We start from the raw sequence: 22,381 nt of genomic DNA, 5'->3' as shown, positions 1-22,381 counted from the left end.
TGCCTACCATTTTCTGTTCCGTTTGTCGTCGCAGGCTATGCCGTAACCACTTGGCCCAGCGTTACACACTTCTGCAATTTGTTTTTTGGCCTGTGGATGTGCAAAGAAGTATACTCCGGCCGAACAGGACACCATATAAATGAGAGACTTCGCAAGCCCTGCCACAACGTGGAAAACGCCGTGAACATGCATTTAGGCATACGCTGCAAGAAGTGCCACTGGAATTCGACAGGTGTGCCTTTATGGCCAAAAACAGTCATCCCTTGACTCACGAAATCATTGAAACCAATCTTGTAATGAAACAAAAGGATCACTGCACTACTGCGGCATCCTTATCGCTAACAAACAAAGAAATCCCATTTCTATTGCAATAGCCTTCACCATGAATATTTCGAGCGCTCAATTATAGGTATCTGTTGACTGCTGCGTGTTTCCTTCATTTCTTTATGCACATCACCACGCTTATCTATCTGTATATACAGTCCAACTTCAATGCAAAGTAAGCCTAAAATGTTTCTTTCCTACATCAACATGTACCAAATATATGCTTACAATGAATGTCACTTTAGCTGCGTCTATCGCAAAAATAAGACAGCTGTCTAGCAGGACTGCATCTCATCTTTTCTTTGTGCTTTTTTTTCTACGTCTGTATTCTTAGTGCCATCCAGTTGAAAAAAATTAAGTTGAGGAGCACAAACAACGGCGTAAAATGACGACTCACAGTCGCCGTTCACTGGCTTGGCTTCGTGGTAGATCGCGATGAGCAACTGCGCAGCCCTGAGTGAGTGGTGTCGTGCGAGGTAAGGCCTCGTGCCAGAGGCGCTCAGGATCTCTATGCTCCCTTCGAGAAGCTTGTCCCACGTGATGTCGCCGCACAACAGCCTCGCATCGTGGAACAGCACCGCCATCCTGGCGAGCCGGCACACACAGGTCATGTTTGCCATAGAGCTGGGACCTGGAGATGGGGCAGAACAGGACAGCGGCATATGGAGCAGCGGGCTTGAGACAAACCAAGGAAAAAAACGGTACTGGAACAACGAAAGGTGAACAAAGAAGGGGCCACGAACGGACGGAGCGCTGTTGTGTGTGTGTTTTATTGCGATAGCAATTATACGGACACTCCAGGTGCACTTCTGCCGTCGCCGTGATGTTCCGTATAAAGTCCGAGGGTGATAACATTGTCGCCGCATGCCGTACGTGAGAGTGAAAGCGGGCGAGGGTGAGCTAACGAGGCGGCTCAATCTCTCTCGCGCAGTGGTGGAAAACGGAATGGAAGGCGGCTGTCTTCCGTGGCGCACAAGGCACTGGGGGGAGGGGAGAGGAGGCATTCTACTTCGGCGGCTTCTGCGTGTGGCCCGGCCACGCGGGCCCTGTCTGCCTTATCTCGAAAGCGATCTGCGATGAGTACAGAGTCTAGGTGCACCGGGAGCCCATAGCATCCTGCGCACTGTGTTCTCGCCACTCAGTTCGTGTTAAAGCTAAAGGCAGCATGAAGGTCAATTCACTCGCTGCTGCTGCCGCTCTTCCTCACGCTAGCGTTTTGACAGCGAGCATCCGCGCTCATCGAGTGAGGTGTTTACGTTTGCCTGTGTGCAGGTGACACCATGCTAGTTAATTTTGTTAGTAAGCCAATGTTTACAAGTTTATACCGCTGATAAAGCTACTATCCTTACTTCGAAGAGCTGTCTACTAACTTGCTATCGAAATGGATGCTTCGCCTTTCAGAGGGAACAGCAACATTTCTTTTTTTTTCATTCTGACACAAGTCAAACCTGTCTTGCTTAAACACACGTCATCCACACATCAGTGCTAATTAAAATCCCTCCTTTATTCTTTGTCGTCCCTGTGCTGTTGTCTCTAAGTACATATACAGTCGACTCTCGTTACAGCAAACCCTGATAATCCGACAAAAAACGTCTGTTTTATCCAAAGTCCGTAATATCCAAAATGCCTCACTTCCGAAACTTTCCTTGCAATGTCTAACAACTTCATTGCAAAGACTAAGTGACAAATGTCCAAGGTGAAAAACAAAAAGTCACAGTTTCGCCCAAAAGGCGAAGCATCCAGGGTGATAGCAAATTATGCAAGATAAGCACGGCAGCAGCAGCAGCGAGCGAATTGACCTTCGTGCTGTCTCTCGGTTCAACATGAACTAAACATCGAAAGCCCAATGCATACGAAGCTACCACCACTGGGTGCACTTAGTCCACATCACATCGCAGATCGCTTTGAAGATGAGGCCCGCGCGGGCGCACACTTTTTCCACATCGCAAATAGCTTTTAAAGGGACACTAAAGGTTACTATTAAGTCAACGTGGACTGTTGAAATACCATCCCAGAAACCTCGAAACGCTTGTTTCGTGCCAAGGAGACACTTACTTTAAGAGAAAATGCGTTCTGAAGCGTCCGCGTACCTCTAGCGCAGTTCAAATCGCCCGCCCTCCGATCGAGGAGAACTGACATCATGGTCTCATAGTAACGTTGCGCCATCGGTGAGTAGAACGGCGTCCGCAGACGGCGCTACGGCTTTTCTGCGCAAAACGCGAACGCGCGGCCAGAAACAGAGCCAAGACAGAGCCGACAGCAGAGCGAAAGCGGGAGTATGGTGGCTAGCGGAAGGAGAAACGAATTACGTCCCACGTTACGTCCCACGGCACACGGAGAGTCCGTTTTCGTTAAACTATAGGCTGCAGCGAGCTCGCAGCGTGGTCGGCGTGGTCTATGAGAAGCGACGAGCCTTTTCGCACTCGCAACAGGGCATAAAAATGTGCGAATCGACGCAAAACTCGGCCTAGAAACGTGCTTCGCCACAGCCAGGGCTCAATACGACCCAAGCTGGCACGACCCAGATGTCGTTTCCCGCACCGCCACCAGGCGCCGCTACTATACCTCACACTCCAGCGCAAGACGCCCATAAGCTGGTACTTCATTCTATGACGCTAACTTCGACGCTCGTCGCAATGGACCCTGACACCGACAGATTGGCTCGCGATGGTGGGCTCAACTTCAGCGATTTGAGCACCGACGAGCGCGACCTGCTTCTGAGGGCTCGCACTGCCGGCGTCGTTGCGTACTACGACGGCGGCCTCGACACCGGCTCTCCGGAGCGGGAAAGCAACGAGGGCTTCCCACGACATCACATGGACGTGGCATTCTCGCTGCTTGTTCCAAATGAAAGTTTCGCGAGCAGAACCCTCACAGCACGACGCGATAACGAAACTACTGAAACTCCAAAGCGTGCGCGGCGCAGAGTCGAGCGAAAACGAAACCTTTCGAACACCCATATTACTGAAGGGTAACGTCAAAATGTTATTTTTTCCTAGAATCAAATAGACGTAGACAAGTAGCATTTTTTCCGGCTTATAATCGAATGAAATGATATTTTTAATACGAGTAGTTGAGTATTAGTATCACAAATTATGAGGAGACCTTTCGTCATCGGGCTAGTACCGGAATGTCGCTGGGGGGTCTCAAATCGTGTCATGCATTTACCTCAATTTCTCGGTTACTAAAGCTCTGTTCGCGATTATATTGACGCCTTAGACGTTCTAGAACATTGCTCTACCACTTTAACTTGAGTTTCTGGTAACCTTTAGTGTCCCTTTAAGATACGGTGGCCGCGCCATAAACAGTAGCCGCCGAAGTCAAACCCTATCTATCGCCTCCCCCCTCCCCCGTGCCTCGCGCAGAAAGAAGATGGTGCGTTGCCTTCCTCCCTCGCATGCATGATATTGAGCCACGATCGTCGGCTGACCCTCACAAGTCAGTTTTCACCCTGTGCCCCCCACAATGTCAGGCTATTTGTTCCAATAAAAGATTCTGTAAGGTGCACATAATAGTCGCACTGAGGGGATAATCATACATGTTTAAAAGGTCACAAAAGGAGTAGCTAAATACAGTTCGACCAGCTGGTGTTGCAAAGCAGCATCAGGTGCATATGTGTGTTCATTGTAATTTGTTACACACTGTGAAAGCAGATGCAGAAGTTCCTGCAATTGAGGTTGCAAGACAAGCTCTCAGAGTAGGTAACCAAATGCAAAGAGCATAAAGGTTTTTAAAGATGTGCACCAGTAAAACCTTATTATTACAGAAATAACTGGACATGAGAAATACTACATTCATTATATCCGATATTTGTTATAAGCAAATATGCATTACATGCTGATATTAGCAAGAAACAGTTCACGTTTACTTTATTATATCCAAGAAATCCTCTTGTGTTTGTCATGTTGAGGTTAAACTGTATAACCAAAGTTATACAAAAGCCACAACCTTACATGCACATCTGGAATTCGCAGCTTCTAGCTGCTCCTGCTGAGTATTTGACCTTTCTTTCTCTATTAAAATATAATGTTTGAGCTGCGAGTGAGCAAATATTCCCTTTGCTTTAGCCAATATTGTCTCGGCTCTTGCATTTTCGATTCTTTTACAGGAATACTGAATGAAATAAAGCACAGCAACCATATCTCAAACTTCGTTATATCCAAACATTCGTTACATCTGTGTTCGTTATATAAAGATTCAACTGTTGTTTTAAGAGATGTCCATTGCAACCTACAGTCATCTCGTGCATTTGTTCAATAGATATCAGAGGCAGCAAATGTCTTGGTACACAAGTTGGATAGGAACCAGTTTCACCATAAGGGTAAAGCAATGAATGCAATAGCAACTTTTTAGAATATTACACGAGGTGTAAGACTCGTAGCTGTAGTGGCAATATGAATTCAAGCAAACGTAATCTGACTGAGTAAAAGCGAGCTGTTGTGCTAGGAGTCCTCTATCTTAATCCTGTCATCGGAGAGTTTCATTATGTTTATTAATTACAGCCAACGTCTTTCTTAGCGACTTTACCACCACTTTACCATAATGAGCATGTTTCAAACCTCTTTCCTGGGCCAATCCTGGAGGTAGCGCACAGTCATGCCGATAAAATTACATCATTTTCAGGTTTGAGCTCTGTTATTGTTTTGCACTTTTAATATTTAAGTGTGAGAAGATTTAAGATAAAAGGCATGCACTGTTGGTGTTTTGTTTCCTGACAGTTGTTTGTGGGCTGCCATTTTCAATATCCTGAAGAATCATTTTGTCCAGTATATAAGACCTGGTATCAGCAACTTTAGTGATTGAATGGTGTGGCAATATAACCCGCACATACCGCATGTCATGGCATGTAGCATACATATACCTAAATATGTGTGGAACCTCACAGCGACGACGACGACAATGGCAAAAATTCACTTGCAGTCTCCATGTAATTGCTATTGCAACAAAAAAAAAGTAAAGGAAAACCCTCCAACAACATGCAGTACATTTACCCCGAAGCCATGTCCACCACCCATAGAAGAGTGCAGCCCGTCAAAGACGAAAGCTCTGGTGAAGAGTGCGGGCCAGTCAGGAAAACTTGGCGTACAAGCCTCCTCGCTGGAGCACCGTTCAAGCTGTGCCACTTACAACTGGCTTCGATAAGGTCCTTAACTGAGTGCGCCAGAAAGCTGGTCACATCCGCTGGCCGGAGACCCGCTTCTGCAGAGTCCTCGGTCAGCAGGAGTTCTCGCAGCGCCGAGACCGCCACCTTCCACTGCGCCGAGCCTCTCATTATGACTTCTTTCCTCTCGAAGAGACCCAGGAATGCCGAGAGTTGATGGTAGTTCACTTTTGTCTGAAACGAAACACTTCATATATGAACAGAACAAGCATACCGAGCCAACTGCTTAATTATATCACGCAAGAGCTGACCAGAATTGTGGTCAGCCCCTTATGATCGAGGATGCTTGCATAATGGACAAGAGTAAACTTACGTACAAAACCCCTGCTTTTGCTCGTGTCATCTGCTAGGTTGTTATCCCAAACAAAATACATACCTGACAACTGTGGGACGATGCCCTCCGCGACGGACCTCCCGAGGTCCTCCGAGCTGTGATACAACGGGCTCGAAACATTGCCGGAATCATCTTAGGGACCCTGGACTGAGGGTTCCTCCCACACTGCTCTCGCCATTCAAATATTATTAATAAAGATGTTTTTACCTGACAACCCGTGAACATCAAAATTAGTACCCACCCATGAGGATGGATAAGTGAATAGCTCGCATTTTATTACTTTACCTTGAGCATACACTCTTTTTTACGATACATACACACTCCACTGATGATGATTTTCTTTTAGACGCAGCACACAAGTAGCAGTAAACACAGGGGAGCAGAGACTGACATCACTGTTTTTATATCAAAGTGACTTTTCCAGTGACCTTGCTGTAGCTGATATCGCCTGCTTTAGGAACTTCTCTTAATACGCTTGCTCAAAACAAATATCTCTGGTACATACATGGAAGCTTGCACTAGTACAAGAGGGCAAGCTTCCATGTATGTTCCAGAGATGGAGATGTACAACGTAGGTGCAATTGCAATTTCTATTTTTTTCCCCTTTTTTTCTTTCAGCATGCATTTCCTTAATCTTCCATTGTGCCGCCCCATCTTTCCACACCTTTAAAGCTTTCTCGCGAATAGAATTTGTTTTTCATAAAACCTATCGCAGCATTCGTAAAATCAGGGAACCAACCCAATTTACTAAACCTTGCAGAAAATTCTGGAGCGTTAGCAGGTGTGAGCGCAGCACCCATTGCTCTCACCTACAATTAATGCTCATGCTCATTGCTTCACTGTCCTATGCTCACAGCAGATGTGCATGGGCATTGTTTACATTTCATTTTCGACGCTTTACGTATAACCTCACATACGTGCATCAGGAAGCAAAAATCATACATTAGAAAATTTGGAAGATTGGAATACAGAAACAAACACTGAGGAGTGTTAAGGGTGGGCAAGGGCTGCAGCATTAGTGTTTGTAGCAACAGCGTAGCAGACGAAAATCACTAACACGCAAGCTTTCTGTGCACACGGATACTTTTACCTATCTTGCGGGCACGTGCTCCATCCACCCAACACTGACTGCCCAGCTAGTCCCGCCGAAAGTGACGACCTCATCAAGAAAAAATCAGCAGGATGCATCGCACAGAGGGCAAAGCACCTTTCAATAAGCGAAGCCCACAAATTTATGTTAGACTTGTATGGTGCCTGCTGCACTTACCGGATCGAGCAGCCGGAGGCAGACGACCAACAGGTAGCACTGAGCAGCTGCCCGCAACACCGGCTCTTGGAACCGCTGTATGTCAAGAATCACTGCCCTGCAAGGTCAACACGGTTTACTAGAACCTGACAACTAAATGCGCGACTTACTGAAGCATGAGGAGTGACGCACCCAACACTGACTAGAGCGGAGTCACCCAGCACGGGCTGCTTCTTGAGGCCGAGCAGGGCGTAGCTGATGTACATGAGGGAGACACCATTCCAGGATTGCTGCGACAGGGCTGCAAACAGCTTTTCGAGGTAGCCTCCTGCATTGCGTTAAAGGGAGCCGACAGCATGAGCCTGTGCCAACTGGCAGGACTCTAAGCATAGCAATCCTTTTTGACCAGCAACAACCGTTTTAAAAACCCACAAACAACGGAGTAGGGAAGAACACGAAGGAAACAAACTTTTTTTTTCCCTTGGACTAAGCTGTACAGTAATTCTACACGAGAAGAAATAGGAGAAAGAAAGTAAATGGTATAACAGCCGCTGCCATAGCTCAATCAGTAGAGCAGTGCACCCATCGCGTCTTAGGAGTGCGAAATGCTGGGCGAGTTGGTTTTCCATTATTGATGAAGAATCTCTTGTGTCCCTCGTGGATCATGCCATTGTTTGTCAAACGATCATATGCAGGTTGTGGGTGCGCATCCAGCCAGTGGCGTGCTGTCTGTCCTTCCACTTTTATTTCATTTTCCTTTATCAGTAATACAAGTAAAAACTTTTATTTAGTGGTTTTTCCAAAATTATTTGACAGCTGAGTCTTTACCAACAGCACATTTCCTCTTTCTTTTCTTCTCATGGCCTTTGTCAATTTTAAAGGGCAGCTCCCGCATTTTTTAAGCATACTAGGATATTGTCATTTTAAAGTGGCATTGACAGTCCTGTCACCGGTAGGGTAGTTCAATTTACTCTGAAATTCATCAATAATTTTAAATAACCATTAAATGTGATACTGAAACCGAATGGGGTAGCTACTTCATGTGACGTCACAATGAGTCGATGGCATCAGATCTTACACTACCATCATGTAAACAGGTAGAATGCGTGCTAAACGCGCAGTACAGGTGACGCTAACGCCAAAAAAGTGAAGCTGATGATGCCTCCTGACGACACAGGGAGCTTTTACAGATCTTCCGAACTATACAGCAGCGATTTCAGTGATGATGTCAGCGACAGTGGCAGTGTAGTCTCTGACATCACAAACACAGGGCGCACAGCAAAAATTCATAAGTCGGGAACACACAACCAATCTTTAAAATTCATTTTCAGGAGAACTGTATGACTCGCAGCCATATTGTTTGGCACCGATAATCAGAGTACTAAGGAGAATGTATATTCAAAATTTTATTAACATCAGTGGACATCGAAAAATCGCCGGAGTTGCCCTTAAAGGACTGCTATAGAGATATAATTAAGGCAAACTAAATTGGTAGTTTCTTAGAGTAGTAGTATCGTATCCAATTCTTGTTTCTATAGTAAGTTCACCCATGAACACCTGGATTCTTAGCCAGAGAGTGTTTATAGATCTATATGCTATTTTACAGAAAGAACTAGAATGATTCAGGCAATCGCTTCCACCCTCTGTCCCTTTCCCCTCTGTACACTTCTGGAATACAGCACAGGACAGTCCTTTGCAAGTGAGAAGCACAAGCTCAGCAGGCAGGACAGAACATTGAAAAGGCGAAGACAAGGTGCTACAAAGCGCTCAAGTTCACTACACAAGTTCCGACTCACATGTCGGTGTGTAAGGGCAAAAGAGAAAGAATAAAGCGCACAAAACAGCATCCATCAAATCATGCGGTATGAGCTTTCAGATTACGTTTTACTGTGATGTTTGGCTGGGTAAGTCAGGAAGGTCACAAAAGTTAAAGGTTGGTGACAACCACATTTTAAAGTTTATGGCATCAGCTTTCTCTGACTTAAGATATATATTTCGAAAGTGTCCGCTTGGGTCCGTTAATCACTGAAATCATCAATCAGTTAAAATCAGTTAAAAGGAACAATGTGCTGAATTCAGAGGTAAGTGAAGAGTCAACCTTAAAAGCCCAAAGAGTCACTCTAAAAGGTTTATAATCACTTCGTCCTGTCAGTCCACGTACCAAATTTGTCAGTGGTTGACAGCAAGTCTTGACAGTGTTTAAAGAAAACTTCAAGACTTTCCGACAGACGAGCCGGGGAACCAAGAGGATCGGTATCTTCCCTTGAAAGAAAAAAAAAGAATGAGAATGAGACGGGACAACTTTGAGAAATGTGCCACAGGTATCATTCTCTAATGACTGCCACACAGTAGTTGCTTATTACATCAATACTCCAAAACACAATTATCATAAAATAAACGAATTTATAAAAATATAACTAAAGTGCACTAAAGAAAATAAAGGAGCTTTTTCACTATGCAATCACTTTCAAAGAAAAATCTGCATACTATTACATTCTGGCAGCAAGTCCACAGAACACTTGAGTCAGAAATGTTAATCTCTAAATTAGTGCAAGGTTGTAAGATTCTTAGTGCTCACGGGATACCACATTGAAATCCCCCATTTAAATCTGCTGCTTCATGAGGTGAAAGGATTGACTTGATGAAGTATAAGCACTTTATGATATACACACCTAGCAAAGATGGCGCAGTCATTCAAAGAGCGCACTAGAGGACCCAGGACAAACTGCAAAAACAAGAAGAGTGAGGAATGTGCCGCCAAAGTACTCGCATTATGCTTTGCGCACTAAACTCCTGTGACATTAAAAACCCTCCACACCTTTTCCATGTCGTTGTCAAACATGAGCTTCACTAAAGCCGGCGAGCTTGTAAACTTGGAGATTGCCCACTTGACCACGGTCCGGCTCTCGTGTGTCAGCATTCGGTTGAACACCAGAAGTAGCCAGGAGATGTGGACTTTCGGGGAGGCCTCCATGCGCTCCAAGAAAGACGCAAACTTTGCCAGCATTGGTTTCACAACGTGGGGCTGAAATAGGGCAAGACTACTACTGTTCACCGATCCCACTGACAGTACTTCCTACATTGCGCTCACTGGCAAGTTGCATGCGAGAACATGCGAGTTGTCATCCACTTATGGGCTTGGTACTGCAGATAGAGTGGACCCAACGCCATCAAGGGGGGCATGCTAGGGTAAACTGGTCACTTTGGTTTCAGCATTCTGTATTAAAGGCTATAGTATATGTTAACCCGAAATTTTGTGGCAAATGGGGATACCCTTTATTTATTTATTTTATTTATTTATTTATTATCATACCCTCAGAGCCCAATGGCCATTACAGGCAAGCCCGCACAAGATTGAGAGTCAGCCGTGGTTCTTTTTTACCAGTATTTCAAGTAATTATGTGCCAACTTTTAGATGGAGTTTCAGATTTCAATGTGCCTCTTCTTGGAAACTAATGACAGGATGACCATTTAAAATTTTAATCATTCCGTACAATATTGTCGTCTCACAAAACCTCGAAAAATAGCTTGTGCTAGCAGCATTCAAGAACAAAGCCTTGCTCACATTCGTCATGACTTATAAGAAGGAAATTTAAAAATATTTTTTTTTCATCATTGTAAGGAATGTTTAATATCGTAGGTTTATACTGTTGACAACAGTATGTATTAAAGCCATAAAGGTTTCCCTATACATAATTACTCTGCACATTTCTCACAAGCAAGAGCATATACGAAATCTGCTGCAATTACATGACCTCACAAGCAGAGTTACAAAACGGCTTGCTGGCACTTCAACACAATAAAACCATCACAAGTGTATGACGAGGGAAGGGTAAAGCTTGAACTTTGAACAAGACAACCAAGGTGCTATGAGTGTTCAGTTAGTGCCATAAAGGTACAGTAAAGAGAAAAATAAGAAGAGCTGTTTTAATAAATTACCTTATTACACAATATGGCAAATGAAATAACCAGTCTTTTATTGTTTTTTTGCTGAATGATGACTATCTTTTTGTTGACTAGAATTGTTTAATCACTGAAATGATTGTACTTACATAATTATTTAATGATTAATTGTGCTACTGCTCGTATTTTATTGTAACTGGTTCTTATTTGCTTTTTTTCTGTTTTCCATTTCATATAACATATCATAGGAAGTCTCCGTACAGTGTTTTCACTATGGGATTTCCTTCTGTACAATATTGCACCCTACTTTGTATATGCTTTTTATCAGAATAAGCTTCAAACTTCTAGAATATCAGAAATGACGCAAGAACAAAAGACAAGTGACAACGCTGCCTTGAAGTTCACACACCAACCAGCTATGACATCCATGAATTCTGATACCCCATGCTCGTGCCAAGTTACTTTTTTATTGATAAACTTTGTATTTAAAAGGAGTATTTGTAACAGTAACAGTAGCAAACATTCGTAACAGTAACAAATTAACATTTAACAGCATGTAACGATTAACATTCTATCTAAAGACTGAACTTGGCAAGTTTCGAGAACTTTCACAGCGCCACAACGGCTCAAATAGGAGAGAGTACTTCTAAATCCATGATGTCAAGCTGACACCGGCAAAAAAATGCAAGTTCTGAAAGAATTCTTTAACAGACTGAAGCGATTTAGTATTTTACTTCAGTGTCCCTTTAAAGCAACACCAAAGAGAACTATTAGGTTAATTTATAATGAAATTCTACCAAAACGTAAGCTGCATTCATCGAATGGAAAATGGTTAATTAGTAGCGGAAATAATTTACAGGAAACTTTCATTTCTTGAATTTCGCACCAAAGCCTCAGTGCTGGCATGTCAGTGTAACCTAATGAAGTCTGACATAACATCTTTTCTCATATTCAGGCCACCTTGGCACAACAGTAGTTCTTAACAGTGGGAACCAGTACAAGTCCCATGGTTCCTTCACAATACTGAACTAGGCCAGATGCTGTTGAAATCCACGACGACATCATGGCGAGTTGGTGGGTGAACTTGTGGTGCTGTCACCACTTGCGTTTCGTTTCGGCGTCTTTTCCAGCTCGCCAAATCTCCTTTCACAGTAAAAGTAGTCGTTTTGCTGTTTCAGGGATGAGATTTATCCGTAAAGCTTAATCTTACATTCCCCCTCTGTGTATGCTCCCACTGTCCTCGTAACGACAATCCCCCATCTAGATACAAAGCTGTCATTCAAGTGTTTTTATCCTTGTCTATAGGTCTCTTGTATGTGCACTTGCACTCCTGCAACTTGTGTGCTTACGTCATCTTTTCCATCCTAAGGAATGAAAAAAGGTGTGCAGCATGAGACACAGATTCTCGCTGTGCACCACTTGAAGTGAAGCCATACAAACCTGTTTTTCTTCAAGCACTTCCAAAACCAGAAAGAGTTCTTGCCACACACCCATTAGCTCGGCTGTTTCATCCGGATTCCAGGAGAATACGAGACAAGAGAGGACCAATTTCTCGTCGCAGCATGCGTCCAATACGTGCTTCATGACGTACATAGACCTCTTTCGTGCCAGGGAGTCGGGGTGCACAAGGCCGTGCTGCACAATCTGCCAGAACAAGTCGTCACAGACCGAGGCGCTCTCATTTTGGTTCAGGAAGACAGTGTGTCGCAGGTACTGGGCAAGCCCGCACAAGATCGAGAATCCGCCGTGGCTCTTTTCCACCAGATACCCGCTGTCGTCCGCGCCGAAAAACGAACGCACGACCTCCAGGGCTCTCCTGACGAAGGACCGCAACTCGTCTTTTTGGAAAACTGCGAGTTCGGGCACGTACCTCGCGATTACGTGGGACACTATTGCGGGTTTGCCCACTTTCAGAGCGTCTAGCATTAGCTCCGACAAGCTTTCGAGACGCCCGCCTCTGCTGCCGATTCGAACCAACGCTTGACAACACTTAAAGCATAGGTTTAGCAGCGGCAACGACGGGTCGAGGATGTCGCTCAGAGCAGCAGTAAGAAAGGTTTCGGCTGGGCCGGCGACGCCGTCGCACGCCGCCTTCAGTTCGTCCTCTCCGAGCCTGCTCGCGCATTCCAGAAGGTGCGACACGATGTCCGAGAGGCTCGTCGAAAACGCCTGACGCTGAGGGCTTAAGTTAGACCGGCGGTCACAGAGGAGAGCGGAGACGGCAGGTGTTACGGCCCGTACGAGACGGCGCAGGCTAGCAGCGTAAGGTCCCTGGGCATCCAACAGTCCGCCTTCGTCGCGAAGGCAGGCGTCTTGGAGAACCAGCCTAGTCGTGCGAGTCACGGAATCGTCAGGCCAGCAGGTCGCCGAATCGCCGCCGCAGCCAGGGCCACAGATCGAGCTTCGCCAACAGCTCGCGAGCTTTTCTAAAAGACTGAGCGCCCCGTCGGCGTTGTCACCGCAGCAGCCGACGGAGATGAGTGCGAAATCTTCGAGCTCCATCCCGGAAGGACGCGACCGGGATCAGTTGACAGCCGTATACGGGGTCACTCCGACAGCTCTGTCCGTAAACAAGCACGGACTCACAAGTTGCACTCCTTACCACGTCTGTCCGAACGCATGCTTGTGCTTAACCACAAACCAAAGGCGACTGGCAGTGCGCACTGTAGAGATTGCAGCGCTTCAAACGGCCATTTGCAAAAAAGCAGTTGCCTGCCGAGCGCCTAAAAGCTTTTAAATAACGCGTACGTCAACGCTTCGTTGAAGTGCCATCGAAGTGCCAATTCGAAAGCACGTGTCCCAAGCCAACCGAAACGATCATAAATAACGTTCATCATCATCATCAATATTTATGCAAAACAGAAAATTTATGCGTTATGTCGCCAAAAACATTCTCTATTGCATTACAATAAAGTTGCTCTGTAACTGTTCACATTAAGTTAGATCTAAGCTTGTGTTGCAGTGAATAGAACGACGCGAGTGCCTTTGAAGAACGGCAAAGAAGAAGTGTTTACGTTTGCATCTTGTTTACAACATGGCTGCCCGGTAATGGTTATGCAGAACGGGTGCTCTCTCCGTTCTGCTTGTAGAAGCTACGTTTTAGCGTTTAGATTAAGTTATCTGCATTAAGGGAACAGCAAAACAATCGTTCAAAGATGCCGGCACTAATCGAACGACCAAAGATGAGCCTGCAGATGTGGGCGGCTTTGAAGAACCACATCATGCGCGAACGGGAAAGGAAGAAGCAAGAGCAAGAAGCTGACGAAGCAATCGAGCGGCTGCGTCGAGAACAGGAATTGAAGCGCAAACAGGATGCCATGACGTTGGAGGAGATAAAAGATCAGGTAAGCTTTCAAGAACAGGGTAGTATACAGTCCCCGGTAATCGCTGAGAAAAGAATGAGCCACACTTTATCGGGGCCCGTCGCCTCCCCTCTTCTCGATCCCTTCGCATCTTGCGTATTCCGTACCAAGAACCTCGCGGTACTGTAACGCCGATAGGCTGTACTGTTGCGCTTCGGCTCGTGTTCGCAAGATATAGCGCTCTAGAAGCGTTCGATTTGGGTAGTGCGCATAGCATCGTATTCTGTCGCCGATTTTCTGCACATGTTCCCGAGTTTTCTGTTTGCCCAAATGTTTCATTTGAGTCGTTGCAAGGCAATGGAATATTTGTGAATAACCGCGAGTGACGTAACGAATTCCCTAGGATGTGTTGCGAGTTTGTTGCGTTTCCGTTATGTTATGACTGCTACCGGGCAGGAACGGCATCCGGCCGGACGGCCAGGAGCATAAATCACACAAGAACGGGAACACTGCGCCCGTTTATTCGGTGACAGCCCTTTTTCCAGACGTTCCGAAGCAGCTCGCGGCACGTGTGGTGACGTCAGTCTCGCGTCACGGCGAACGCGGTTTTTCGGTCTTCGTTGTCGTTTTCACTTTGCAGCACGTTATCGTTCGTGCTTGCGTACTCCTACTATCAGCAAGTTCACGAGCTCTGCTCCCTAAAAAAAAATTCTGGCAATTCTTAATTGCGCACCATAAATTGCAGTAATCGAAACAGTGGCTGCATTAAGGTTAAAGCTCCAGACAGCTGCTAAGTTTAGACGCTTGCGTGCGAGCTAGTGCAAAATTGAAAACGAAGGAACCTTCTGATTGCCTTTCTTTCGCGCGGGTGCTACAGGTCATGCAGTCAGAGAAGAAGCTCAAAGAGCTGAAGGACGAGAAGCATCAGCTTTTCATGCAACTCAAGAAAGTACTCCACGAAGATGACACTCGTCGTCGTGCGCTAGACAAAGAGGCCAGCGAAGTGGCCGCAGCCCAAGCTGCTGCGGCCAGTCAAGCCTACGCTAACCACCAGGCACTCGGCATCGTGGGCGGAGCAGGCCAAGCCCAGCCGCTCTACATCCAAAGCCTAGGCCGCACACCTGTCCTGTACAAGATGACAAGCCCGCAATCTGGCAATACCATCAGGACCCACTCAAGCTCACTGAAGCGGCCTCACTCACCTTCGCCGCCCCTTTCGTCACACTCCCAGACTGGTTACCAGGCTCCCCAGTTCACGTACAAGGCACAGGTCACTGCATATGGCTCCAAGCTTGTCCCATATCCAACAGTCGTAACATCAGGAGCACAGCAAACTCCAGTCTACTATGCGGCTCACCACATCCTTTCGGGCGGGGAGACAAGCGCGTCGCCTATCTACAATGCAACCACATATGCACCGCAGTTCCCCACCCATTCCTCAACAGCAACGGAACTTGCGTTGAAACAGCATGGAGTTGTAACACCAACCTCGGCTTCATCATCACAGGGGCAAGGTTACACGCACATCTCGCAGCAGGCTTTCCAAAAGCATCTGGAACACGGCAGCAGCAAGGGAGCTGCATCTTCATCTAGCAGCACCTACAGCGACGACAAGTTTTACGTCCAGACGAATGTGATCCCTCGAGCTTCACTCTCTGGGTCACTTGTGACAGGGCAGCCGGTCGTGCCGGTGTCACGCCAAATGAATGGTACATTTGCGGGGCAGGGTGTTCAGCGTCACCAGTACACTAGTCAGTCGGGAACACGGTTTTACTGAAGCCACCAAAGCACACAGTTTGTTGTCCCTTTTTTTTTCTCTCTCTTTTACTTTGGGTTTTTTTTTTTTTTTTTTACGACCAGGCTTTAGAATGTTTGCTTTATTCCATGCTGTTTTCTAGCTGGCTATTGCAGCATCAAGTCATACACAACCCGCATTTTCTCTTTTTTTTTTCTTTTTTTTTCTACGGGAGAAGTAATTTATAGTATGGATTATTGAAAACTGTTCTGAAAAATTGTAGTCTTGTGCCTGACGCACATGTTGGCAATCCATTCACTTGTTTCCGGTGATGTGCCACAAGAGCCATGCTAATGTTGAGTGCCATATGAATGGTTTTGCATAATCTCGTTATTTTCAATTTGCAATCATTAGCTATTCATTCCATGCAGCACCCTTCATGTAACAGCATTGGTCAGCATTGAGAGCTTTCAGCTAATACACATTGGTGTATGTAAGTGACATGTGGAGTGAGCTTCTATTATGATGAATTCTCAAGCATCAGAATCTGATTCTGCTGTTCACATGGCTTGAGGTGAATGGTTATCCTTACTGTGCCCAAAATGCTCCATCTGATGGCATGAATGAAGTATGCCGCAGCAGTTAATTTATGAGTGAAGTCATTGTACATCCTGTCATTTTGCACTGCTGAAGCAATGACCCAAGATCTTTTTTTACAATATCAAAGTTATCCACACCATTGATATTAAGGACTCAACATCCTTGACACTCAACAACTTGACAAGGACATACCTAGATAACTAATGAGGACAGTTTTGTCATCAATATCAAGGACTTCTTATGATTGTCACTAAGCACATTGTTGTAACATTCATCTTGCCATGACCAAGGTGATTGAAACCATTTGTGTTGATCTCCTATAATGACGTCAGCAATAGCCTTGTTTTCTTTTTCTTTTCTTTTTTCCCATGTGTGCTGATGATTTGCTTCACATGCAATAAAAAGCAAACATCGCACTGAAGCTATAAACAGCTTTCCAGCAATTGCAGCTAACATGTCTTCTATGCAGTCATGCTTGTGTATACGAGCCTTGTCCCAAAGTTTCTGTAGCACTGTACGAACCGTAACATTACCAGTCATGCAGCATACAGTGATCTCCAAGACATTCTCTTTTTGGCAACATTGTGTTCGGCTCGACAACGTGCCTGCATTCACACTGTTAGTGGTGCTCAGGAACTGCCGCGTTGCGGGAAATACCAAGTTGTCCAACCACCGAGTCACTGTGTACAATTTACTGTAGCCCACTGTTCATGTATTATGTGCACGTGCCTGTGTCCTTTCTTCAATGCTTTTTCATGTTATGCAACTGCAGCCACTAATATTCAAGTCCACCCTCTGATATGCAATGTACGCATGCACGACTTGCTGTGGGGGTATTGTGCAAGTGTCCACGCAGTGGACATGTCCATTTCATCTGCTGCTGGAGTTGTGATTGGCTGGGCTGGGGTACGCGTCGGAAGGAGACAAGCGTCCCCAGCCAATCAGCACTTGAGCAGCAGAGGAAATGGACATGTCCACTAGGTGGAAACTTGCAGAATAGCCCCCTGATCTGTACTAAGCACACCTCTATGCAGATGGTTCGTCGACGTAGGACAACCTTCTGATTCACCTTATTACAGTTGCTTGCGTTACAGCCCAAAGTTACACCTGACACGTACTGATCCCAAAGACATGAAGTTTGTATAATACATTGTACTTTGCAACAGCTTTAATGTCATAATTATCATGTTTACAAACTGTATTTGTGCTGTTTACTCATACGTGGAAAGAAAAAGCACACCGTAGGGTATTGTTCGCTTGATGGCAAGACTCTTCTCGGTGTTGCCTGCGCTTTATGGTGAGCAAACTAGCATGCAGCAGCACCATCAATGTCTACAGTTTGGTCCACTGTTGAGGCGCAAATGTGCTAGAGCATTGTGTGAGCAAATTCGCCGGCGCAACTATAGTCAGTGATGGGTCAAAAACGCAGAAGCAAGTGTCTCTCAAAGGGAACATGTACACATGCAGCAGCGAATCACCTCCTCTATAGACACCCTATTCTTTCGATCCATTTCCTCGGCTTCAATTGGACGCTTCCTTAACAAAGAGCTCCTCACCTTGCTGGGAGATGTTTTACATACATCAGGCATAAGTGACAGGAGTGTGGAGCAATGAATCAGTCCATTGGTGCATTTAGCCTTTCGCGGTACATCAAAACAGTTTTTTTTTTTCCAGTTCAGTTTATTTCTGTTTATGATTACAAACGTTGCTGTAAATTGTTCGGCTAGTTGGTTCATTACGGCAGCAAACAGTGCCTAGAACATGAGAGACAAGCAAATGAGTGTCTCGGCCTCCTTGCTTGTCTCTCGTGTGCTCTGGCGCAGCTGGCTGCCTGTCTGGGTACACCTCTGCAGTAGTGAGCGAGATGGCGGGAGAAGCGGTACTAGAAGGGGGGAGGGGAGTTGGAGAGGAGGTACTTTGTGTACAAGGCCAGCGTTTCTCCTAATCCCCTTTTTCAAACGACCCATGTGTGCGACGGACTGTCTTCTCTGTTCCTATGCATGTACATTTTGGCTGCTCGTGTGTACGCTGCGTGACCACGACGTGCTCGTTGTTGCTCAACAGCTAGGGCTCCTCCCCTTCGTGCCAGTGGCATTTGTCGGGGGAACTGTTCCTTGAAGCGCGGAGGGGATAAACGACAGGTGCATTACGCTTTCCTGGGAGAAGCTCCTGTGCATTCTTGACTTGTCACTGACCATAGTTTGGAGACATCTGCACAGCAAACAAATTGAGGCTGATTTACCTGGTTTTCTCGAGTTTTACCTGGTTTACCCGATTTATCTGCTTAGTATGCTGACCCTGTTTCTGCTGGCAGCCACAGCTGAAGTGCCTCCAGAGTGTGAGACATTTGCTTGCATGTTCCACTTAGCACTGTACCACACTGTGCATACTAGTAAGCTCACATTCAACCTGTGGAAAAAAAAATAAAATAATTTGCATGGTGCTTACAACCTCTTGAGGTGTGTACACATTGGAACGATTTCTTGACCCACTTTGTGTGTCTGTTCTTCAGCCTGCCGTGTGTTGTACAAAAGTGCAAGATCTAATGTTTGACCATGTCTTGTACATTTCTTCAAGTGTACTTTCCTTTTTCAGAGTCGAGCCTTCGCCTCGCTTTAGTCGAAGTTTTACAATGTTTGCTTTTTGATGTTGTGCCGACCTCTGCTTACCTGCTTGTTTTTTAATGTGTCCGTTGCTTACAACATGAACATATATATATATATATACATGCTTCTGCTACTGCAAAAGTAGCGACAGAGTAGCTTTGAACAGCTTCAGCTGTTTGAGGGCGTAAGAGTACTGCAAACAGGTCAGAGTACTTGGAAATGCCAACCAATCAATAATATTGAAGTCACTATCAGTGTTTTAACATTATTGTCTACAAGCTCAGAGTGAGAAGTCATTCTTTCATAAATTATTTCCCATTATTTCTTGTCCCCTCTCTCCAAACTTTTTTCTGTCCCTTGTCATGTGCTCTTTAAAGCACAAACCAGAAACCCTTGGTCAGCTTTCAGTTGTGATGTACCTGCCAACTTTTCAAGTTTGTTGTATAAGCTCTGACCATATATAGGCATGTCCTGGGTTTACCAAGCCTGTCTGCAGCACCTTGTTACCCCCTCGCTAGCACTTCGTTCACAGTAGGTTCTTGCCTTGTGTGGCATTGTGTACAAAGGTGTGCCATTGGTGGATGTATTTCCACTGTGATTATTACACAGCAGTCACATCACCTTTCTCACGTGGCTGCGCTTTTTTTATGCAACCTCCCACACTGCAGAACTGGCCGTGCGTCACAATGCGCAAAAATATCTGTTTGGAGATTCGCCAACTGGCTCAATTGTAAGCAAGTGGCCAGGTAACGTTGCTTGAAGAGAAAAGGCCCACAAGTACAGAGCCTTCCATGTGCGAAGAGTACACAGCCATTAATGCATGCTCCAAAATGAAGAGCCTCAGCTTCCTGTTTTCAACACAGTTGTACCTAGTTTTCTATTCCAACACAACCTTTTTTATATCCTGTATTCTTCAAAAGCACGTTTGTCAAATGCCAAGATTGTTGAGAAAAATTTGACTTTATTATTATATCTGTGTTCGTTATATTGAGGTTCGACTGTACAGTTAAATCAAAGAGTTGGTAAAAATAAACTGTGTCTACAGAGCATCTTAGCAACGACGAGATGGCTGTGTTAGGGATTTTGGCTTGGCTGCAGAAGCCGTCAACAAATTTGCCCAAGAAGCAAGAAACAACCAGTGGATCATGGGACATGCACTCCCGCAAAGAGAACCATTTAGGTCTATTCTCGGCCAAGGCAAACTCCAGCCTGTGATTTGCACTGTCGCACTGCCTTTCAGTCAATAATATCACAGCTCTTGTGCACAGATTGTGACAGGCACGGGGATTCCTTGATGCATGCTACATGACTGGAACGGCAAATAGCTGTAGTCATCCTCGCACTTGCAATGTCGCATTCAGCACTGTCTGCCTTTTGTCCCCTCCCATTGACGGTACTCTTACCATGTTGGAGGCTCTGGAAGAGAACATCGTTGAAGTGGCAACTTGTGACACGAAATGCAAGCTTCCTGCACGGAGCTTCATTTTGTATAGCAACCCCGATACCGTAGTTGAGTTCTCAGACACCTGGTGGTGCTAACGTGATGTAGGTGCAGACACACCTGCAGCATGTGACACCTTGTAGCCACGCTGATGAAGCGAGTTTCTCCGATTCAATATTTCTCGCTTCCTTCCCGGCACCATACTTGTCAGCCTGTACAGCTGCTAGCAGTTTGTTTACTACTTTTTGCCATAAATTTTTCTGTACACGTAAGAAAAAAACCTATTCAGAGCCCTATATATCTATACAATATATAAATACATATATGTATACACTCATATATATATATATACACATATGTATACAAGATTTTAGCATGGAGCATTTTGCCAAAGGAAAGCTGTGTCATTTTTTATCCTTTCTGTCCTCTCCACTCTTTCCTGCCCAGTTATGTTTTTTGTTGTATATTTACATTGCAACAATAAAGGGAGCCAAGTGATTGTCTCAAGTCTTTTGCTTGTCCTTTCTAGCATACTGGAAACAAGTGAATGATGCTCTCGAAAGCATTAAGGAAATGCAGTGTCAAGAGCGTTGAATGATATGCCACTCTGGCACCACTTCACTAGTGTTCAAGATGACAGCCTCTTTGCTGCAACTAGCTTTAAACTTTCTCGAAGGCTTGAAGAAAAACTAGCAAAATATGGAAAGGAGGCACTTTAAAAGGCATGTAGTGAGGGACAGCTTTTATTCAATGACCAAGAGTTTTTATGCCAACTCTAACGAAATTTATTGTTAGGTTCACCAATTTTAGCTCGTTCCACAATTTCATTAGTGTTGCATGAAGTTCTGTGAAAATTTTGTTTGCAGAAAATGTTTTAAAGGCGCTGAAAAGTGAGAGATTGCAAAAATCTGCAAAACGTAAACTGGTGGCTGCGCCGCCCTCGTTATAACAGCGCAAATTGTACACCAGACGAGTACTTGCTTCAAGCAAGTTTATTCAGATAAGTTCCTGAAGTAGGTGAAACTTGACAGCAGCCATGTTGATGAAAAAAAATCGCTGTGATCGAAAAGCAATGTTGCCAGTCTCTGCTGTTCCACGTTTGCTGTTTGTGTGCTACGGTAAATAATCGTTAATGGAGTTTAATTTGTATGTATCTAACAATGTAGGAGCTGAAGGCAAACAAAAAAATTCATGCTATTCCTTTCACTTCCCCAATGCAGAATTTTGTGCCGGTGGGACTTTTGCGAATGCGCACCCGTTACAGCGGATCCGCATACAACATACTTTCGGATGTAACACACCATTCCTTCACAATTAGTCTGGTCTGTCTGTATTGTCGTTGCGACAAATTCCGCTTTTAACGGACCCGGCGATAACGTACTATCGGCGACAACGGACACATTTTTGGCCATGTATTGTTTATACACAACGTACTCTGCCGCGGCGATGTGGCAATGCGCGCAACTATTTCCGGTCGCTTGCGGAATGAGCGAAAATGCAATTTTTCCTAAGGAACGAATACGGCAAGCTTCCCGCATTGGCATACCGCGCAGCGCACTACCAGTGAGGAGTTCTGTAGTGGTTTTATTGCCTACCACGTAAGCGGTCCATCGCCGTCCACAGCTAACGGATCTGCAGCTCTGCAGGGCCGAGGTGTGCCGCTAGGCCTAACCAGCTTCGAAGCGAAGTCGTAGCATTCGGCGCTTCAAAACTTAACCGCCGATGATTG

The 22,381-nt window shown here is 45.3% G+C and overlaps 2 protein-coding genes across 5 annotated transcripts in view; one reads left to right on the top strand and one right to left on the bottom strand.

Annotated features, from left to right (window-relative positions):
- The window catches only part of LOC142588095 (tRNA (guanosine(18)-2'-O)-methyltransferase TARBP1), a 72,000-nt gene extending 58,237 nt beyond the window's left edge, over window positions 1-13,763 (bottom strand). For all 4 annotated transcript variants that reach the window (XM_075699557.1, XM_075699556.1, XM_075699559.1 and 1 more), the window contains exons 1-8: window positions 12,409-13,763; window positions 9,884-10,090; window positions 9,738-9,790; window positions 9,227-9,327; window positions 7,258-7,393; window positions 7,087-7,183; window positions 5,452-5,659; window positions 722-955 (exon numbers count right to left, since the gene is read on the bottom strand). In XM_075699557.1, the coding sequence (XP_075555672.1) occupies window positions 722-955; window positions 5,452-5,659; window positions 7,087-7,183; window positions 7,258-7,393; window positions 9,227-9,327; window positions 9,738-9,790; window positions 9,884-10,090; window positions 12,409-13,470 (2,098 nt within the window). In that variant the 5' untranslated portion in view covers window positions 13,471-13,763. The remainder of the gene's footprint in view (window positions 1-721; window positions 956-5,451; window positions 5,660-7,086; window positions 7,184-7,257; window positions 7,394-9,226; window positions 9,328-9,737; window positions 9,791-9,883; window positions 10,091-12,408) is intronic.
- Window positions 13,764-13,965: 202 nt separating this feature from the next.
- Window positions 13,966-21,159, top strand: LOC142588092 (uncharacterized). The gene is made up of 2 exons (XM_075699555.1): window positions 13,966-14,312; window positions 15,148-21,159. The coding sequence occupies exons 1-2, from the start codon at window positions 14,124-14,126 to the stop codon at window positions 16,045-16,047; spliced, it is 1,089 nt and encodes a 362-aa protein (XP_075555670.1). The 5' UTR covers window positions 13,966-14,123; the 3' UTR covers window positions 16,048-21,159.
- Window positions 21,160-22,381: the final 1,222 nt, after the last annotated feature.

This window comes from Dermacentor variabilis, chromosome 7, assembly GCF_050947875.1.
Source record: "Dermacentor variabilis isolate Ectoservices chromosome 7, ASM5094787v1, whole genome shotgun sequence".
Classification (NCBI taxonomy): domain Eukaryota; kingdom Metazoa; phylum Arthropoda; class Arachnida; order Ixodida; family Ixodidae; genus Dermacentor; species Dermacentor variabilis.
The sequence above is the reverse complement of the archived record's forward strand: the minus strand, read 5'-3'. Positions and strand labels throughout refer to the sequence as shown.